Source organism: Melopsittacus undulatus, chromosome 4 (genome assembly GCF_012275295.1).
Source record: "Melopsittacus undulatus isolate bMelUnd1 chromosome 4, bMelUnd1.mat.Z, whole genome shotgun sequence".
Classification (NCBI taxonomy): domain Eukaryota; kingdom Metazoa; phylum Chordata; class Aves; order Psittaciformes; family Psittaculidae; genus Melopsittacus; species Melopsittacus undulatus.
The window spans coordinates 30389010-30406622 of NC_047530.1; the positions used below are offsets into that span (position 1 = coordinate 30389010).

The 17613-nt window shown below is 36.7% G+C and overlaps 1 protein-coding gene across 1 annotated transcript in view; it reads right to left on the bottom strand.

Moving 5' to 3' along the window:
* Window positions 1-248: 248 nt before the first annotated feature.
* TTC8 (tetratricopeptide repeat domain 8) overlaps window positions 249-17613 on the bottom strand; it is a 41934-nt gene continuing 24569 nt past the window's right edge. Inside the window, exons 8-15 of the mRNA XM_034062420.1 lie at window positions 14272-14357; window positions 12486-12573; window positions 9504-9614; window positions 7298-7437; window positions 5893-6067; window positions 4480-4602; window positions 2624-2707; window positions 249-931 (exon numbers count right to left, since the gene is read on the bottom strand). Of these exons, the coding sequence (XP_033918311.1) occupies window positions 815-931; window positions 2624-2707; window positions 4480-4602; window positions 5893-6067; window positions 7298-7437; window positions 9504-9614; window positions 12486-12573; window positions 14272-14357 (924 nt within the window). The 3' untranslated portion in view covers window positions 249-814. The remainder of the gene's footprint in view (window positions 932-2623; window positions 2708-4479; window positions 4603-5892; window positions 6068-7297; window positions 7438-9503; window positions 9615-12485; window positions 12574-14271; window positions 14358-17613) is intronic.

The window sequence follows — 17613 nt, forward strand, 5'->3', positions numbered from 1 at the left end:
AGCAACAGTGTTTTAGTGGTAGTGCAGGTAACCACCCGATCAATGCCTTGTTCTCAATTATTAGTACTTAACTCTGCAAGCTTCTAAATATCCTTTTCCATCACTGAGATTAAGAATAAACTCGCCTGGGTAGAGAGGAACACACATATTTATGCTATTTTGTACCACTTCTTTCAAAATATGTTAAGATAGCTGACTCTAATTTTCATGGCAGTGCAGATGTAATTTTAACTTTCATAAACAACACAAACCATACAAACTGGAATTTATTCAATTCATACAGTACAAGGAATATAATAACTTCTGCTTTACACATATATTGAATTGATTTTAGGTATTTTAGTTTTAAAACTTAACATTCAGTAAGAATGTATATTATCAAAAGCCAAGTTTGAAGACCAGTAAAGGAAGTACTTTATGTCACTTGACAGATTGTCACACAGGAGTATTTAAAAACATTTTCTACAGAAAAGTAAGAAAAAAAAAATCCTTTAAAATGTTCATTAATATTAAATGGAGACTTACTCATATACCAGACAACTATTTCAGACCTGTCATACCAGCAGCATCCTGACAATCCTGCCATCTCTTGCATATGAGTTGCAACGTAATGTTCTAGCTGCATTTCAGTAAGTGTTACATTTTAAGATGACAGAAACTAATTAGGACTCTTAAACCTTTCCTGCTACTCAAACTAACGCAGGCTTTGCCGCAGGAATGCATTAAGTGTAGCTTATCTATTTGAGCTAGCAATTTCAAAAAGATGTATGGGACATTCTCTCTGGCTGTTTTTACATAATGAAACATAAGCTCATCAGAGCATAGCAAAGTGCTGCTTTAACTGTTTGATGAGCTGTTGTGTATCAACATGGCCTGGAAATGCTTCTTCTGACTTCTGAGCAGCTGTGTAACTCCTCTGCAGATCTCCAACCTGGAAGGAAGCACACAAACTCATTTTGTAACTCCAAGCACTGCAGTGTTTGCATCATGATTCTGTGCAGTACATTTCTGAGGCTCACCAATGTTTAAACACAGCTGGTCTTGAGAATGAACAAATAAAACAGAATCAGCACAGAGGCTTTTGAACTCACGGTTATATCCCCTTTACATCACAGGATGAGAAGAAAAAGACAGATGTGTGATTTTAATGGGAGGGATGCTTCAAGACAGTAACTTTAATTCCCATTCCACCTGACTTCTTGGAGAATGGACAAGGTACACCATGCTCAGTGCTTGAAAAGAGGAGGAATAAAAAATAGAAGGTCTGTTTTTAAACTCCACAGAAGTGTTGTTGCATATACAAGCAAAATTCAATCAGTCAGGTCTCTGTAAAAGCTGCAACTGCATGTGATTTTCTGCTTCCTCACAGAGAAGCACAGTAGCACAAGTGACATTGCTCCTCTGCTACTTCTAGAAGTATGTTTTCACATTTTTCCCTACTTTGGGAACTTTATTTTTGCCTAATTAGGCTAAATTCCTACATTATTTTTTTGGAAGGAGGAAGTGTATACACAGAGAGCATCTCAGAAAGTGCATTCATCAAAAAAGAACCCAAATATTCAGGAACACGTCTAGTAAAAGTCATAGCTCCTGGGTTAGAAGGGAAGAAGCTATGGAAAGTGTCAGCAGGAGGCCTGTGCCGCCTGTGCATCAGTCAGCACAGAGCTTCAGTACAGCAAGAATTCACTGAAAGGGAAGAAACCAGGGTCCTGGCCAGAGAAGTTATGTTTTGTAAACAATGGCCTTACATCGAGTCTATGGATTGCATTTACCACACTGCATCAATAGCTAGCTGATCTGGCTGTCTGCCTTCTCCCACAACCTATGCAGGTTCTTTGTGCAAAAGCTATGCAACAAGACATTTGCAGACAGGATTTACTCCTTCATTGGTAAGTACAGAATGCAAGTATTCGAAACCATCTTATGTTTCACAATGGAGAGGATACACTTACAAATTAATGGGTTGTTCTCTCCTTGACACATGTACTTTAGTATCTGTAGGAGTTGAGCTGCCCACGCAACTCAGACTCATAACAGAATCTTGAAGGTGTAGGCACAAGCAAAGGAGCAATTTTTTCTTGTGAAAAATGTAAGGACTTGCACAAGTTTCTCCTTATTAACAGGAATGTTAAACACACTGTTAATTCAGTGTCTGAGACACTCTGTAGGACAGAAATTGTTAGCACACGAAATACAAAGTTGGAAAGCAGAAGAACAGACTTTCCTTTTGAGATCAGTAAGATCATGGGATGAATAAATGATATTCTTTCTATAATTAGTGATATATCATATAATATTTCACTTGACATTCTGAAAAAGCCAATGACTGTAAAGACTGAAGATGGAGTTGTTACTTGTTGCTTGTCTTCTGGGCATTTGGAAATTACAAAGTTACTTTATAGCTAGCTGGCCTCATTTATCCTTTAAAGCAAACACTTGAAAGACTGCTTTTACACACAAAGCTTTTGGGTATTAAAATGAAAATGTAACTTAGTTTTCCATGAGTTTATGCACTCTCCTTTTATCTTACCTATTTGGAATTCTCAGTAATAACAATCAATCAAAAACCAACTGCTTCACCAAGGCTTTGTTTTCAGATTGCAAGAACAGGATAGTGCATTACCTTCTCTGAGAGTACTGCAAAATTGAAATGGGGCTCATACATATGAGGTGCTAAAGATGAAGCAGTCTGCAGCAAAGCTCTTGCCTATGGAGAGAAAAAAACCCCAAAAAACAGTGAAATCTGTGATGCAGGGAGGATAACAAGAATATAATGCAATTTTTATCACTCTTAAAAGAAATCATCCTATGTTTTCTGTACTAGGCCTTTCCTAAGAAAGTAATCTTCAACTATGTACCAGTTACCCTAATAGTACATTTAGGCATAATACAGTTTAATAGCATTGGAATTATACAACTCTTGGCTGAGTCAGGAAAAAAACACATTGCAACTTACTCAATTAAGCAATTTAGTTCTAAACACTGAGCAGAATATATAAATTAAAAGGAAAGCATTTAAAGTCCCACACCACTGTATTTGTCTTTTGTCTCTGACAGTACTGTCCTAAGCATCCACAAAAACTGAATAAAAAAGCAGTTTTCACACTCAAAAATATTAACAAAACATTACTTTTCTGACTAGCAAAACAGTAGTGCTAAAAATTAATGAAAAATTAATGAAAAATTAAGTATCAGAGTGTAAGTTTTCACGCTGTAAATTCAATACAAAATTAAGGTGAACTTGTGAATGGTTTTACTAAAAAAAGGTAAAAAAAAATTGATCTTTGAAAAACAAAAGTATGTGTAAATTGTTTGGGATGGCAGAGCAAAGAACTTACTAAAACTCCCTAAATCTGACAACTCTTAGTACACGCAACAAAACTTATGCAAGAACATTGTAAAAGAAAATCAAGTCCCAGATAAGCTGAATATGTTCACATTTTTTATTCTTCTATGCATAATGTCATTGCCATGCTAATCCTGATTTTTAATTATACTTGTGATACTGGAAAAAATAGAAAATTTTAAGCTAAAACCAACAGGAAACCACTGATTATAAGGGAAAGGCTCTGCAGTGTTAATTATTAACAATCACAACCTCCACAAATGGAGGCAAGCTCACCTGGGAATTAAATGTCTGTAATTTTACTGATTATGAAACTAAACCTAAAGTTTATTTGTCACTGGAAACATCCAGTGCTGGATTCATTTCAGTGTTCCCATGGTAATTGCTAGGTTATCTGAATAAAGTTAACTTTGAGAATTTGCTCATAAAAAAGGTGTTTACAAGTCTCTATATTGTATTATAGCTCTCTGACATATATATGTATCCATCAAAACAGACTTGCTTCTATAAGGATTAAAACAAGCCCACAGTAGTTCAAACCATCCCACAAAAGCGTATTAATTTTCCTTATATGTGTATAAAAATGAATGCATTAATCTACTTAGATGTCAATTATACATCTAAGTATAATACAACTTAGTATATTGACATTATGCAAGACAAACCCCCAAGCTCACTGATGCAGAAGTATATATCAAGAACCTGCTACTTTGTGACAAATCTCTAAAGCAATCTCCTTGTTGAAAAAAAATCTTTTAAGAGGTGACCTGATTGCTCTCTTCTGCCACCTAGTAAAAGTGTATTGTCTACATTTATAAAATGAATATATAAGGCTGTAACTTAAGGGATGATTAAAGAGTAATGGGTTTTGTTTTGGGCCTCAATGTAGAAAAAAAAAATCTCAACTACAAAACCCTGTTTGTCTTTGATGAACCATTTGGACATGCCCAGGAACAAGCAATTCAATGGGAGATGGCATGACAAAGTGGAGATTACACTGAAACATGCATAAAAATTACCCATGCTTTCTCCCTGTAGTAGTAATAAGCTAGACATTCATATGGGGCCTTCACCTCAGGGAAATGTCATGTTTCTTAAGCACAAAAGGGCCAAGAGAAAGATTCAACACCAACCTGTTCAATGTGACCTTTTCGCATTTCCAGCACAGCCAAATTGTTGTAAGCTTCTGCGTAGTCATTATTGTTGACTAATGTTAGCTTGAAACACTGGTAAGCCAGATTCAGGTCTCCTATCCCCTAAAAGTAAGACTATTTTAATTTATGACAAGACTGAAAACAACATGCATCTGTTTTGTTGTCTGGAGTATCTTTTTACCCATATGTACACTCTGATCAGAACCATATGTGCTTTCTTCACAGACCCTCTCATTTTCTTCTAATTCGTCCTCCAGACAGAATCATTTCTCTCCAGCACAAACTTCCATGCTCCAAGTGATATTCATTTAATCTAATTTAACTTTTAGATGACTAACGTGTCATCTAAAGGTTACATTGTCTGCTACCGTCTACAGTAGGGCAAGAAAAACATATGTCTCCAGAGGGAAAGTAATCTTGCCTCTCTGTGTCTACACAGAACACAAAAAACCCTCACACACCTAGTTTTTAGAAGACAAAAATTAAAGGAGATGAATTTCTTAGTATGGAACAGCTCACTACTCTTCAATATTTGAGAGTTATGACCGAAACTGATAGAGCCTCAGTTTAAAAATTAAAGGTAACAAGTGCTGAAAAATATAGGCACATCAGTTCATATGTGTTAGTATAAATTAATGTGTTTATCCTGGTTGCCATACCATCAAAGTGAGCAGTTGAGTTTCTCTATGATTTCAGTTAAATCATAATCAGCATTTCACAACAACTTGTATTAGAAGGCTGTCAAAAACTTTATCCAGTAACTTTATTCTGGGAACACAGCTAAACAGAAATCTGTTTAGTTCCAGACACAACTTCTGGAAGAACATCTAAAAAAATGTGCAATGAATGCAAATTAGTTTAGAAATGTAACAAACTTTATCACACAATTACACAATATTTCTGCTGCTGCCTATATGATGGAGGAATGTGCCTTCTCAACTATGACATTCGTAGTGCTTTAGTGTCTGCTGCATGTTGCTGAATACATATTTTTATGGCCACAGAATTGGTCTCATGCTCCACGTAACACAAATAACAGCTCAGAGAATTGAAAAATCTTGTCTTTTTTTTTTTCATCAGATGAGCTTGTGTTGCAGCAAAGGTTTTCAGGGGCTGGTACAAGATGCAATTTTCTTGGGAAAGGAAGGCTAAAGATAGTGAGGAGGGAGCATCTTTCAGGAGGAGTGAGCCACATTCTGTGAAAGTGTACAGAACTTTTTCGTTTGCCTTTTCCTCTCTAGTGTAGTGCAAATAAGCCTTTAATCTGTACTGTACCCTGTATACTACCAAGTTCCATATTTCAAAGTAGGGCAATGACACCTTCCTAGTTATTCTTTTTCCAGTTCTTGTAAAATAGTATTTACTCAGAAAGGTTGTTAATATTTTTCATACCACAGCCACATGTCCCAAGTTGTACCACACATCTGCTGTCTCCTCTTCATTTTCAGCCAAAAACAGCGCGCGTTCAAATGAAGACAGTGTCATATCATATTGCTGGGCATAGAAGCAACAGAGGCCCAGATTGTTAAAAAGTTGACAGTTATAAACACCCATCTGCAGGAGCCGTCTAGATTGAAAGAAAGTATTCAATTAATTAGATTAATTTTGAATAAGAATTCTGTTCTAAATGACAAAGTTCCCTCCTCCTTTCTCCCTGTACTGAGAGCATATAATAACCAAGTATTATAGTCTGATACTTGGTAAAGGTTTCATGAAAGGCAGTGTAGGACATTTTTGATTACCAGAATCAAAGCTGTGCAAAACAGTCTTTGTGTAAATCAGGTAACTTCTGTTTTTCTGACTGTGCCACATAATTTGACTTTACTGTAAAACATAGCTTTATGCAGACTTTCTCTATTTCCCCTTTCCAATCCCTCAATGTCAATCAAGATGTCACTTTCTGTAACTCTCAGACTTAATTTTTTTTATTGATTCCTGTCCTTCAGCACTGATCTAATCAGTGCTACTACAACTAGTATGTGAATCTACATGTTACATTTGAAATATAATTCAGATTTTGATACAAACTGATGGGGTTTAATGTGTCTTTTAGAATGGAGATGCTTTATAAAAATTCTGTTTACAGATATGCTAGGAGGGTCAGAGGAAAAGAGGGCTGACTGCAGCATGACTGTGAGTTTCTGAACTTAAATTAGGAAAGAGCTCAGGTCCAACAGAAATGAGATGCTAGTGTTTATATTGACTTAATCTGCTCTTAGGCTTCAGAACACAAGTCAGGCTTCTCTGGACTCTGACTGTACTGAAATTAAACCCAAGCAGCATCATTCACCACTATCTTTTTATTGCTTTGAGTAAAGCAGGGGGGAACCCCATCCCACATTCAAGTAAGGGATTTTGTGGTCACAACTTCTTGTGACTGCCTGTGGAACTTTCCAAAGACTGCTCTTTTTCAAAGGGCTAAATAGGAAGCCCTTGAAGCTTCTGAATACAGCTGAAGTTGTGAGTAAGGCCAGGGTTCTCAAACTGCCTCATGCTGTGAAAGATCATTTCTTCTTTGTTCATCTAATAATCACTGTTTTGATAGTATTTTTTGATACTTCCACATACTCCACGTGTAGTGATGACAAGTTTTTAAGACAGAGATATAATTATCACTGGCTGAGAAGATAAGTTGGTATGCTGATTTTATGGTCATATTTGTATAAACGCTTGATCACCCTCCCATACCAATCTCTTAATATTAATTTTTTTGCTATCAACATTACAAAAATCAACCCTTCATAATACTCTCCCATATGTTCAGTTCCCCCTCCACTTCCTTATAAGTAGTAGATACCTATAAAACCGCAGAGCTATCTCAGGTTGGTCTGAATAGAAGTGGTTACTGCCAATGCACGCAATGGCTTCCACATGAGTATTGTCTTGTTTTAAGACGTCTTTATAGTATTCTGCAGCTGAGGACATATTGTTCATTTCCTACACAGTTGGAAAAAAAACAGATTAATTCTACTTTTTATTACCAGTTCTTATTATAAAACTTATTAAAATGCTATTTTACCAAGTGCTTCACTTATACTGTGTACTGTACTTAACTGAGATTGTGTATGCTTTTACAGTTCTCTTACCGTACAATGCTACACCGCTGACTGGCATCTTCACAAGCGACATACAGATCCATGAGAAGAATGCATAACAATTTACTGGTGCTAGCTTTACCAGTCATTAACTCTATGCCATAGCTACAAGAGGAGCTTTCTTTGGTTTTTATTTTTCAGATTGGTCAGAAGCTTAGCACATGCAATAGGCATTTGCTACTTTTTGCATAATACCTTGTGATACACAGTACTGTGCACTTTCCCAGTATGGTAACACACAGCAGATTTTTTTCCACAATCAAAGTCTCAATTATTTTTAATGCTTTCTAAGTTAACTTATGAATTGATTTGAACACAAATGAGATTTGCATATGAAGAATTATTACCTGCCTTTGAAAACAGGAATTATACCAAATACCAGAATTTGTACTAGCTAGGATACACCAGCTGGAGAACTATACTGTATAAGTATATGCTTGGATGTATGCTACTTGGAAGATGAATTAGGGTGAACTCATTGCTGTAAACTACATCACACTGTTTCTAAAGAGTGTAAGTCATCAGAGGACTCTACCCCCATGTCAGAAAAAAATGAAAGATCAAAACACACTTGTGTGTTTGGAGAGGAGTAATTTTTACCTGTGTGCTGTAGGTACAATGTACTCTCAACACAACTAAAGAATAAGCTTTTTTTTAACCTCAGCAGCATTATTTAGCTATGAAAAAAAAAGTATTTCTTGTGATTAAAGGAAACGGCACGAAAGCAGCCCCCCCCTTCTTTTTAACCAATAAAGGTCTACAACTCTTACTGTCAAAAGGTAGAAGAAAAAAGGTAGAAAAAAGGTAAAAAAAAAGAAAAAAGGTAGAGAGAAGGTAAAAGAAGGAAAGGTAGAAGAGCTTTTCTTCTACAGAGCAGAAAAGCTCTGATTAAGATGCCTAATGCATATATTCCACTGTGAGTCTATGTAATGAAAAAAGCTCTGTCCTGCAGTACAAATCTTTGGTAATGAAGCTATAATCCTGCACTCAGGTGTCAGTGCAAAACTAGATCCTGTCAACTATATGCTGCTCTTTAATAATTCCTTAAAGGGTTATGCAATGTTATGTATGGCTCTGTAAAATCATATCCATATTAAAAAACTGTTTAACAATTCAGAAAAAAAAGCCTCACAAATATGCAGCTGTTTTCTTCCTTGCTGAAGGACAAAAAGGATTTAATATGAAAATGGATTAATGCTTAGGGGTTAGATGAGAATGATGAGAACAGGAAAGAATGCCAAGTATGAATATAAACAAACAAAAAAAATCATGAGTTTAAAACACTTGTTCTAGAATAGGATCATTACCAACTTTTAGTTAAAAAACAATGTTAAGTCCACTGTCTGACATGAAAATACAGGGTTTTAAAATACAAAATATACAGTTACAAAGCTAAAATGAAACTACTTTAAAACTAATCCTGCTTAAAATAACATCTACTTCCTAAACTAAGAAACATTCACATTCCAACTGTTCTCACTGGCTTTAGAAACTAACACTGAAACATAGTGCTAATAAAGACAATGCTGGTAAGTAGAGTATTTTGCTGTTCAATCCTGCTAGCACTGGCTGTTGGTGACTTAGACAGTTCTAGTACAATGAAGCATATATAAACTCAACCTAGCTACATGGGCAACATCTGGACCACTTGACTTAACGTGGACTTGCTTCCATGTGTCAAGGGTAAATAGGATCTCACTATGTGATTAACCATTTAAACAAATAAGCCTGAAGGGCTCCCCTGATGTTTCTTTGGTATCTTTGTGTAATGCTACCTGTTTTGCATCAGTGATGCTGAAAATCAGGATAGTTAATTTTTTATGACCTTACAGTTATATTCAACTCTAGGCTCTTTTTTCTTGCTCAGGCAGCTACCTTGGCCACAGTGAGTGCATAGTGGATGCATACCTCATGGATTCTGGCAATTCCACAGATAAGAGTCACTTCTCCAGGAAATCGATCTAACCCTTGCTTGAAAAGGTTCAAAGCTGTTACAGGCTGATCCAAGCGCAAATACACCTAAGCAAATAATAAGTGCATATAAATGTCAAATGTCTGACTATACCTCCACTGCTGTTTAACTAGGGGGACAAATAAAAGGGATGACACCTCCCTTTATGCAGGAAACCGTTATCTGAGATGGTGACTCATACTAGGAAAATAATGAATACTGAATATATCTCTGTAATGAAGATAAAATTGGCTAATTAGGATAATTACATTTGCAAGCCTATCACCTAGACATTATTAATTCAGATGAACATTACTAGTAAACGAAAAAAGTATCTTGATATTTATTATCATACCAAAACAATATACTCCCAAGACTGAGGTGAAGGTATCACCTTGAGTATTTTCCTGTTTAATATATGGTTTATGTTTAGGCTTTTAAGAACTGGATCTTCAGGCTGATAATGCTGGAATACTGAAATATAAGTCAAATAAGACTGCACTGCACTGAGCAATGACACTTTCAAATCTCCCAACTGCTTTGTCAACCTCCCCTGTCACAATCAATAACGTCCTGCAACAGTAAGAAGGCAGTTTTTTGTTTCTGTGGTTCTGGCTTCTGTGTTGACTATGACAGCATGTGATGTGAATAACACTGTGTGAGAATTGGATAGAGGACATCAACGTGTTGATAGAGACCAACTCTGTAGCTGCCTGAGAATACACCTGTAAAGCCCTCCCATTGTGGGGTATGGTAAATATAGCTACAGCAAAGGAAAGAAACCCTGCACGCCTACTCTGGGACACTAGATGGCTAATGTGATCAATCTGTCTCCCACTGAGTGGAAAAGTGTTTCGAGTGCTCCTGTTGGAGAAGTATTACATTAAATAGTGATAAAACTTGATATGATGAAAAAAGGGAAAGAATCTGTGACTGGTATCCTGCCACAAGCACTCTGTGATGCAATGTAAGAAAAATATCAATGTTAACTGAACACCTGAGAAACCTCCAAACACATTTTGTGCTTCTGGCCTTGAGCTTCATGGACTTTTGAGTGCCAATAAGCAAAATTGGAAGTTCCTTTATTTTCATCCTTATATACTGCTGTTGACATTTGCAAAGAATTCTTTCCTATGACCACTCCGGTGACATTTTTAATTGTCAAAGAGCTGTCGACTGTGAGTGCCTTCCTAGTAAAGGGACTGCCATTTCAAGTTGATCACTGGCAAAAAAGAAAAAAAAAGACAGGCATTTTTTAGAGTAATTTTGCTGACATCCCTTGCATTGCCTGTATTAAACGAAAATACTAACTCCTTCTTGCAAAAAGCGATAAAAATGTGAAGGTTTGGGGGTTTTAGGGGCAGAGCACTTGGGAGACTAGGACTGCAGAGCTGCTGTCCAGATGTGTGGAAAAAGAAATTCAGAGATAGGTAGGACAACTTCCACCTACTCACAGATGCTTTGGGGAGATCTGCTTAACAAGAGAGGTCTTTATTAAAGAGCGGTAGTCATTAAGTTTTAAAAGCCAAATGCAGAATGGCTCGACTTTCTTTTTGCTCTCATTTCTAGTAAAAATACCCTATCTCCAGTTCTTCTGAGTCATGAAATACTTTGTAACTTTCCAGCAGCCCTATTTTTTTTAAAGATTCTTTATTTTTCAGTTGTCTTTGGGTCTTTTATCTTTTCATAAATTGTATTTCAAGGGAGAGTTAGCTTTCAGGACAATATCAGAAAAAACCCAGATTGCTGTTGTAGTAATTAATAAAAATGGAACATTACTCAGTTCTGTAGTATTGAACTGTTTGCACAGAACTTGATGCAATCCCACTGTTTTTTCAATGGCTGCTTAACTCGAGTCTGATGTTTTCAGTACTGTCAGACTGCCCTACTCTATTGCCACTAAATCATGTTGTGCAATGCTTTATACTTGCCTGAGCTGGTCTATAGAGTGGGAGGTGGAGTTCAAATGCAGCTGTCGAGCTAATAATGATGTGGGTAAATGCATGTTTCCCATAACGAATCACTGTTAATCAAATTGCTCTACCAAATTAATCACTCTGTGTAGCTCATGTTTTGCAGAATGACTCCTGGTAGTGACAGAAATCTAAAATTGCTAAGCTCAATAGAGTAAACTAACTCTAACTGCTGTACTGAAGACATCCAGATAGCAATGGTGATCATCTAAATAGAAAATGTAAATTGCTCAAGAAATGTAAAGGTAAAGCAAGTATCATGAGTATCTGAATTATCCACTAGTAGAGATGACATTTGGATAGGCCTGTGCCAGCTGGCTTAAAGGGAGCTGATAAAGAACAGCTAATTTAATCTCTTTCTAGGACAAAAGAAAGAAAATACAGTTTTAGTTTGTCACAGGCCACCTTTTTTTTGAAAAATGTTTAGAATCTGATGTGTACCCTGGTAAGCAAGTAATTCCGAGGCTTAGCTGTGCCACTTGCTCTTCTAAAGCTTTTAATGCCTTTATTTTGGCAACAATTTCTGTTTCAAGGTCTCTGATTGCCTTCTTTAAGTTCACTTTGTTTTGATTTTGATTGTGAAACTAGGATTTTGAACTTCACTCTTACTGATTTACTGCATTAGTTTCCCAGGAGACTATATAAAGCTACATTGTTCTTCATACTGAAACTCCAATAATTCTTTAGTTACACAATCCTCATTGGTGTTTAGAGCAAAGAATACAGTAACACAGGAGATACTTTTTCTTTTCTTTTAGTGAAATCTGGAAGCTCCAAAATCTTTTTGAAAACTACAGACTTCCATTTCAACTGTTAGCACGTATTGCCTCAGATCAATATGGAGATCACACACTATTAAACTTAATAGTGTACCACGCTCAATACTCGCTTATTCTGGCATATGGTCTTCTCAGGAGTAGTCTGGAATTTCACTTCATTTTTAAAATAATCATATTTATGACTTACTTTTGCTAAATACAGGACTGTATCAACCATGTCCTGTTGCTTGAGAGCTGACTTAAATTGTTTTTCGGCTTCACGATATAATCCTAACCTAAAGAGACAAGAGGGAGATAAAGAAGGCATTTGCTTGTTCTTTAAAAAACATTACTAAATAATGAAGCAGTGCAAACTAAACCAAACATAAACTGCCTAAAAGCATACTCTGAAGTTATGTATTTCCATGTGTGTTAACAAAACCCATGCTGTCAAATATAATAAGGTCACAAAGACAACAATGAAAAACTATGAAAAAGGCAATTTCATGAAATTTCACCCCCTTCTGTACATGCAGCCTTCTGGTGCTAATAGAATAATTATGTACATGTTTTCATAGGACTCCTTCATGCATGGATCGTAGAAAGGAATAATTAGAAAGGTTGAGGACCTCAATCTCTTCCCACATGGTTTTGGAGCAGAATGTCACTCTGTAACTCCATGGGAAGCCTGCACTGGAGCAGGTTTACTTGCAGACCTTGTGACCCCGTGGGGGACCCACACTGGAGCAGTCTGTGCCTGAAAGACTGCACCCCATGGAAAGGATTCATCTTCGAGCAGTTCACTGCAGTCCATGAGAAGGACTCACATTTTCCCCAGGTCAAGTCTGTTTTGCCTGTGATGGTAACTGCTGAGTGACCTCCCTCTCCTTATCTCTGAATCACAAGCCTTCCATTATATTTTATCTGCCCTGTCCAGCTGAGGATGGGAGTGACAGGGTGGCTTCTGGGGGGCATCTGGCATTCAGTCAGGGTCCACCCACCACAGCTCAATAAATAAATACATAAATTAATAAATCAGTCTAATCTTCTAAAGAATGTCAAATAAAGGTTAGGGATAACAAAGAATTTCATTAGTTTGCACATCTAAAAAGAAGAACTAGTTTTAAGCCAAGATACAACATGGAATTTTAAAGGGCTAACTGCTCTGTATTATCAGCCTGTTCATACAAGAACTGCTTACAGAATTGTAAATACTACAAGATGATGCTTCAGGTTTTTTTAACAATCAATATAGAATCCGTATGTTTTACGTTCATGGGACAAACATGATATAAAGAATGAAAGGGGGAGCTGCCTCAAAACGTGTTTGAATGTTTGGAAGCATGGCTGTAGCAGGAGTTTCATCTGATTTGGTAGAACTGGCTGTTACATTCATAGCTACAACCTCAGCAAGGAGGCTGAACTGCTTGCAACAATCTCTCTTCCCTGCTGTTGCCACTCCTTCCCCAGAGACTTATGGCTGCACAGTATCAGGGTACTTCTAAGTCACTTGTATCAGATGCTCAGGAATGGGGTGCCAGTCCTAAGCCTTTGCTGTCTTTGGAATTGGTACTTCCTGGGCTATGTACTTCTGGCAAAAAGAGTCTAATGCGAGTATTTAATTTTTTATTACCTCCTCAATCTGAAGCCCTTATTGACAGTTAATTTATCAAACTAATATTGCAATACCCCTTTTGTATAGTCTGTTTTAATAACAGTTCTTTGCATTTTTTTACTGACTTTTCAATGTTTTTGAAATACATTAACAAAGGTGAAGATACAATGACTTCAGTTATTCAGTGTTGATGCCTCTACTTTAAGCAGATGAATATAATCTTGTGTGTTATAAGAGATTTACCTTTAAGCACAGTGCTCTGCAACTAAGTACATAGTGAATTATTTCCCTCAGTTTTCAGCACTGCACAATACACCCAGCAGTTCAGGTCCTGTATGGGTATACTCACTGCTCACAGAAGAAATTAACCATGACTTACCTATAGTAGCACTTCCCAATTTGGACTTTCCACCACCAGTCCTTGAATTGTGCATGCTCAGTAGCAAGGGCTGCCAAATGTAGAGCCTTCCAAAACAAATTAATCATCTTAACATTAATACCTTCAATATTTACACAAAGAAAAGAACACAAAGTGAACAACGTAAAGACCTTTAAGAGAAAATTCTGAACAAAAAGTCCTGGTAAACTTGAGGTGGGGGCACTGTTTTATGTTTACTGTTTTTATAGCTTAGTGTATGAAGTAGCTGAGAGGATAATTTGTCCCTGTAAGAACATGTAATCCAAATAGCTTCTGGTAATCCAAAGAGAAAAAAAATCAATTTTTTGATGAAAAAAATAAAATCAGACTCCTGAAGTGCTGCTTCAGAATATATAGAGTATTTGTGTAAACTGACCCACTTTTTACAAGCTTCCTATCCTTGCTCACTAGAAGTTGCTAAAACAAGTATAACTGTACTAAAATAAAGAAATCAGTTCAGACAGTTGGAAATACTGTAGAAATTGTCATGTCATTACTAGTATCAGGCTGCCTCCACTGCTGGAAATTCTCAAATGTTTACAGTAAGAAGTACTTCTTCCTTTTAAAAAGTCCATGACACAAGAAAATTGATAGGAAAAATGCGTAAGAGAAATGGATAGCTATTGAAAAGGATGGAAGTCTAAAATCTCTTTATCTGGTATACTAGCAAAATAGGTATGCTAATCAATGTGCTACCAACAGCTTGTGTAGAGAGTGGCTATGGCTTTTCATGTTTTAGCTCTAATCTCAACAATTCTGTTAAAACAAGATGTGTGTTCTGTACCAAAACCTACCAAATTAGCAATTTCCGGCATTCCTTTTTTAAAATTCCATTTTGTCCAGAACAAATCAAAGCCATGCTATGTTTTTACTTATATTTTAAGGATAACAACAGGAATAGTTTAAAAAAAAAAGCTTTAATGCAATATTTTATAACAAAGAATTGAATTTGCTTTCTGTTTTCATAAACACTTTGCAGACCACAGAAATCAGAAGCTAGTCATCTATTACGAACAATATGGAAAGCTGTGCAGTGGCCATTCAGTAGCAGAGGAACCAATAATTTCCAGGAAAAAAGTAATCTGAATAGTTGAAATAATAGAAAAAGCCTACTTTAGTGCCATCTACCTTGGGTTTCCTTCCTGTTCCTACTAGCAAAATGAGGCTGCAAGTAATCAATGAATGTAGATTTGACATATCACAGTAAAGACATGTCAGTGAAGCTATGACAACTCAAGACAAATTGTTCTCTTTTGGCTCTGAGAAAGAATGATTTGTTTTCTGTAGCTAAATTCAGGCTAAAGTTTTGCATTGATTCTGTCCTCATAAGAAAAAGAGAGCTGTTATTCCCTGCCTCTGTGACAGGAGAGAGAAAACTGAGGAAAGCTTACAACTCTGAAGTCACTGTTTCTTCCAGTTAGGTGGAATCCATGAAGACCTCAGATGGCAGCTCTTACCTTGGTTGCCCTTTGTTTCTTAATGGCTTTGCAAACCACACAACAGGGCCTCTGGATGCTACAGCTAAAATGAGGAAGGAGCTTGCTTCAAGACAGAAATTATAGGATTTCTCTTCCAAATACTTTCTTTAATCTGAAGATATATAAACAATTTTGTCCCAGTACTGGGAAAATATGGGAAAGCAGTGTTAACTCTTTGTGTCAATGACCAGCTGGAGTGCCTGGTGATGCATGAGGAGGTGGCTGAGAACTTATGGATCAAGATTAAAGGGAAGGCAGGGACTGTTCACATTATAGTGAGTGCCTACAGGTTGCCCAACCAGAAAGACTGAGTGCATGAGGCCCTCTCTAGAGAGGTAGGAGCAGTCTTATGTTAACAAGCCTTGGTCCTTATTGGGGACTTCAATCATCCCAGTATCTGGAGAGACAGCACAGCAAGGCATAACAAATCCAGGTATGTGTTGATAACTTCCTTTTCCAGATGGGAGAAGAGCCAAATAGGAAATGAGCCATGCTGGACCTTTTTCTCACTAGGAAGGGGGGAAAAGGGTTGGTGGGGAATGTGAAGCTCAAAGCCAACCTCTGTTCAGTGGAAGGTGTCCCTGCCTATGGCAGGCTGCTGTGTCTGGATGATCTTTAAGACCATTCTATGATTCTATATTAAAACATTGGTTACTTTAGTTGCATTTACAAATGCATAAACAATGCATGTGTCTGTCAAATACCACACCTGCTTATAACGCACCATGAGCAGCTACTTAAGGTGAGGATCACACGACAACATGCTTCAAAGAGCTTTCCTTAGAGTGCTCTGATGACAAGTATTCAAGGAGAAGGACTGAATTTCAGAAAACAATCCCTTCTGTACCTATACAGTCAGTTTTCTTTCTGATGCCCCAAGTATTTCTGATAACTATTTTATGCAAAGCTAACAACTCTGGCTGCTATTGGAAAACTAAGACTGCTTCAGGCATAGTAGACACTAACATCAGCAGTTTATCTGTCAGTGCCAATCCTGAATTCTTACTGGGATCTTATTACTAACATCAAGAAACATGTTCCTTCATTTTTAAGTTAGTTTCTGAAATATAGCCTTGTTCTTATAATTTTCTGTTAAGGCAATAGGAAAATCCTTTGTGACATTTTATCAGCAATCATAAAAACTTTAATCCAAAAATATTAGACATTACCAACATTTCTAAAGTGCTTGCCTGGAAAAGCTTTGTGCATATCAATGTCAGCTTTTTGCATGCTAGTAGTTAGACCTTTTGCTGGTATTAACAACAAAATCTTTTGACAATGTGGCCTTTGAAATGTTAGTAAATTGAAAAGTCAAAGCCTTCACCTTACCATGTCAATAACAATGGCTATCATAATTTAATTTCAAGTTTTGAGAGTTTTTTTTTAATTGCACCGTTTAGGTACAAACCAGTGTTCAATCTGCACAGCATGTTAATATAAAACCAGTCCATAACAACGGTTGTGTTATACTTGTCCTGCACTCCTGTGCATTTGTGAATGTTGGTGCAGTCCTATTAATAACTAGAAAAGAAAAACAGCACAGATTGTGGATTGGCAGATACAGACATATCTTTCTAAGGATTCTTCCTTCGAAAGAAAAACCCAAAACTGATCGACCCAAAAGTTTTAATAAATGTAACTCATTATTTGGAAATGCTGGTAAATTGAAATTATTACTCTATAGAGCACTTAGCATAGCTACTCATTTATGCAGGAGTCCATGTCAATAACAGTCTTAGCCCTCGAAAGTCTTTCTGAACAAATTTCAGTTCTTATATTGGTGCAAACAAAAATAACGAAACCCCTGAATACTTGGTGGGTTTTC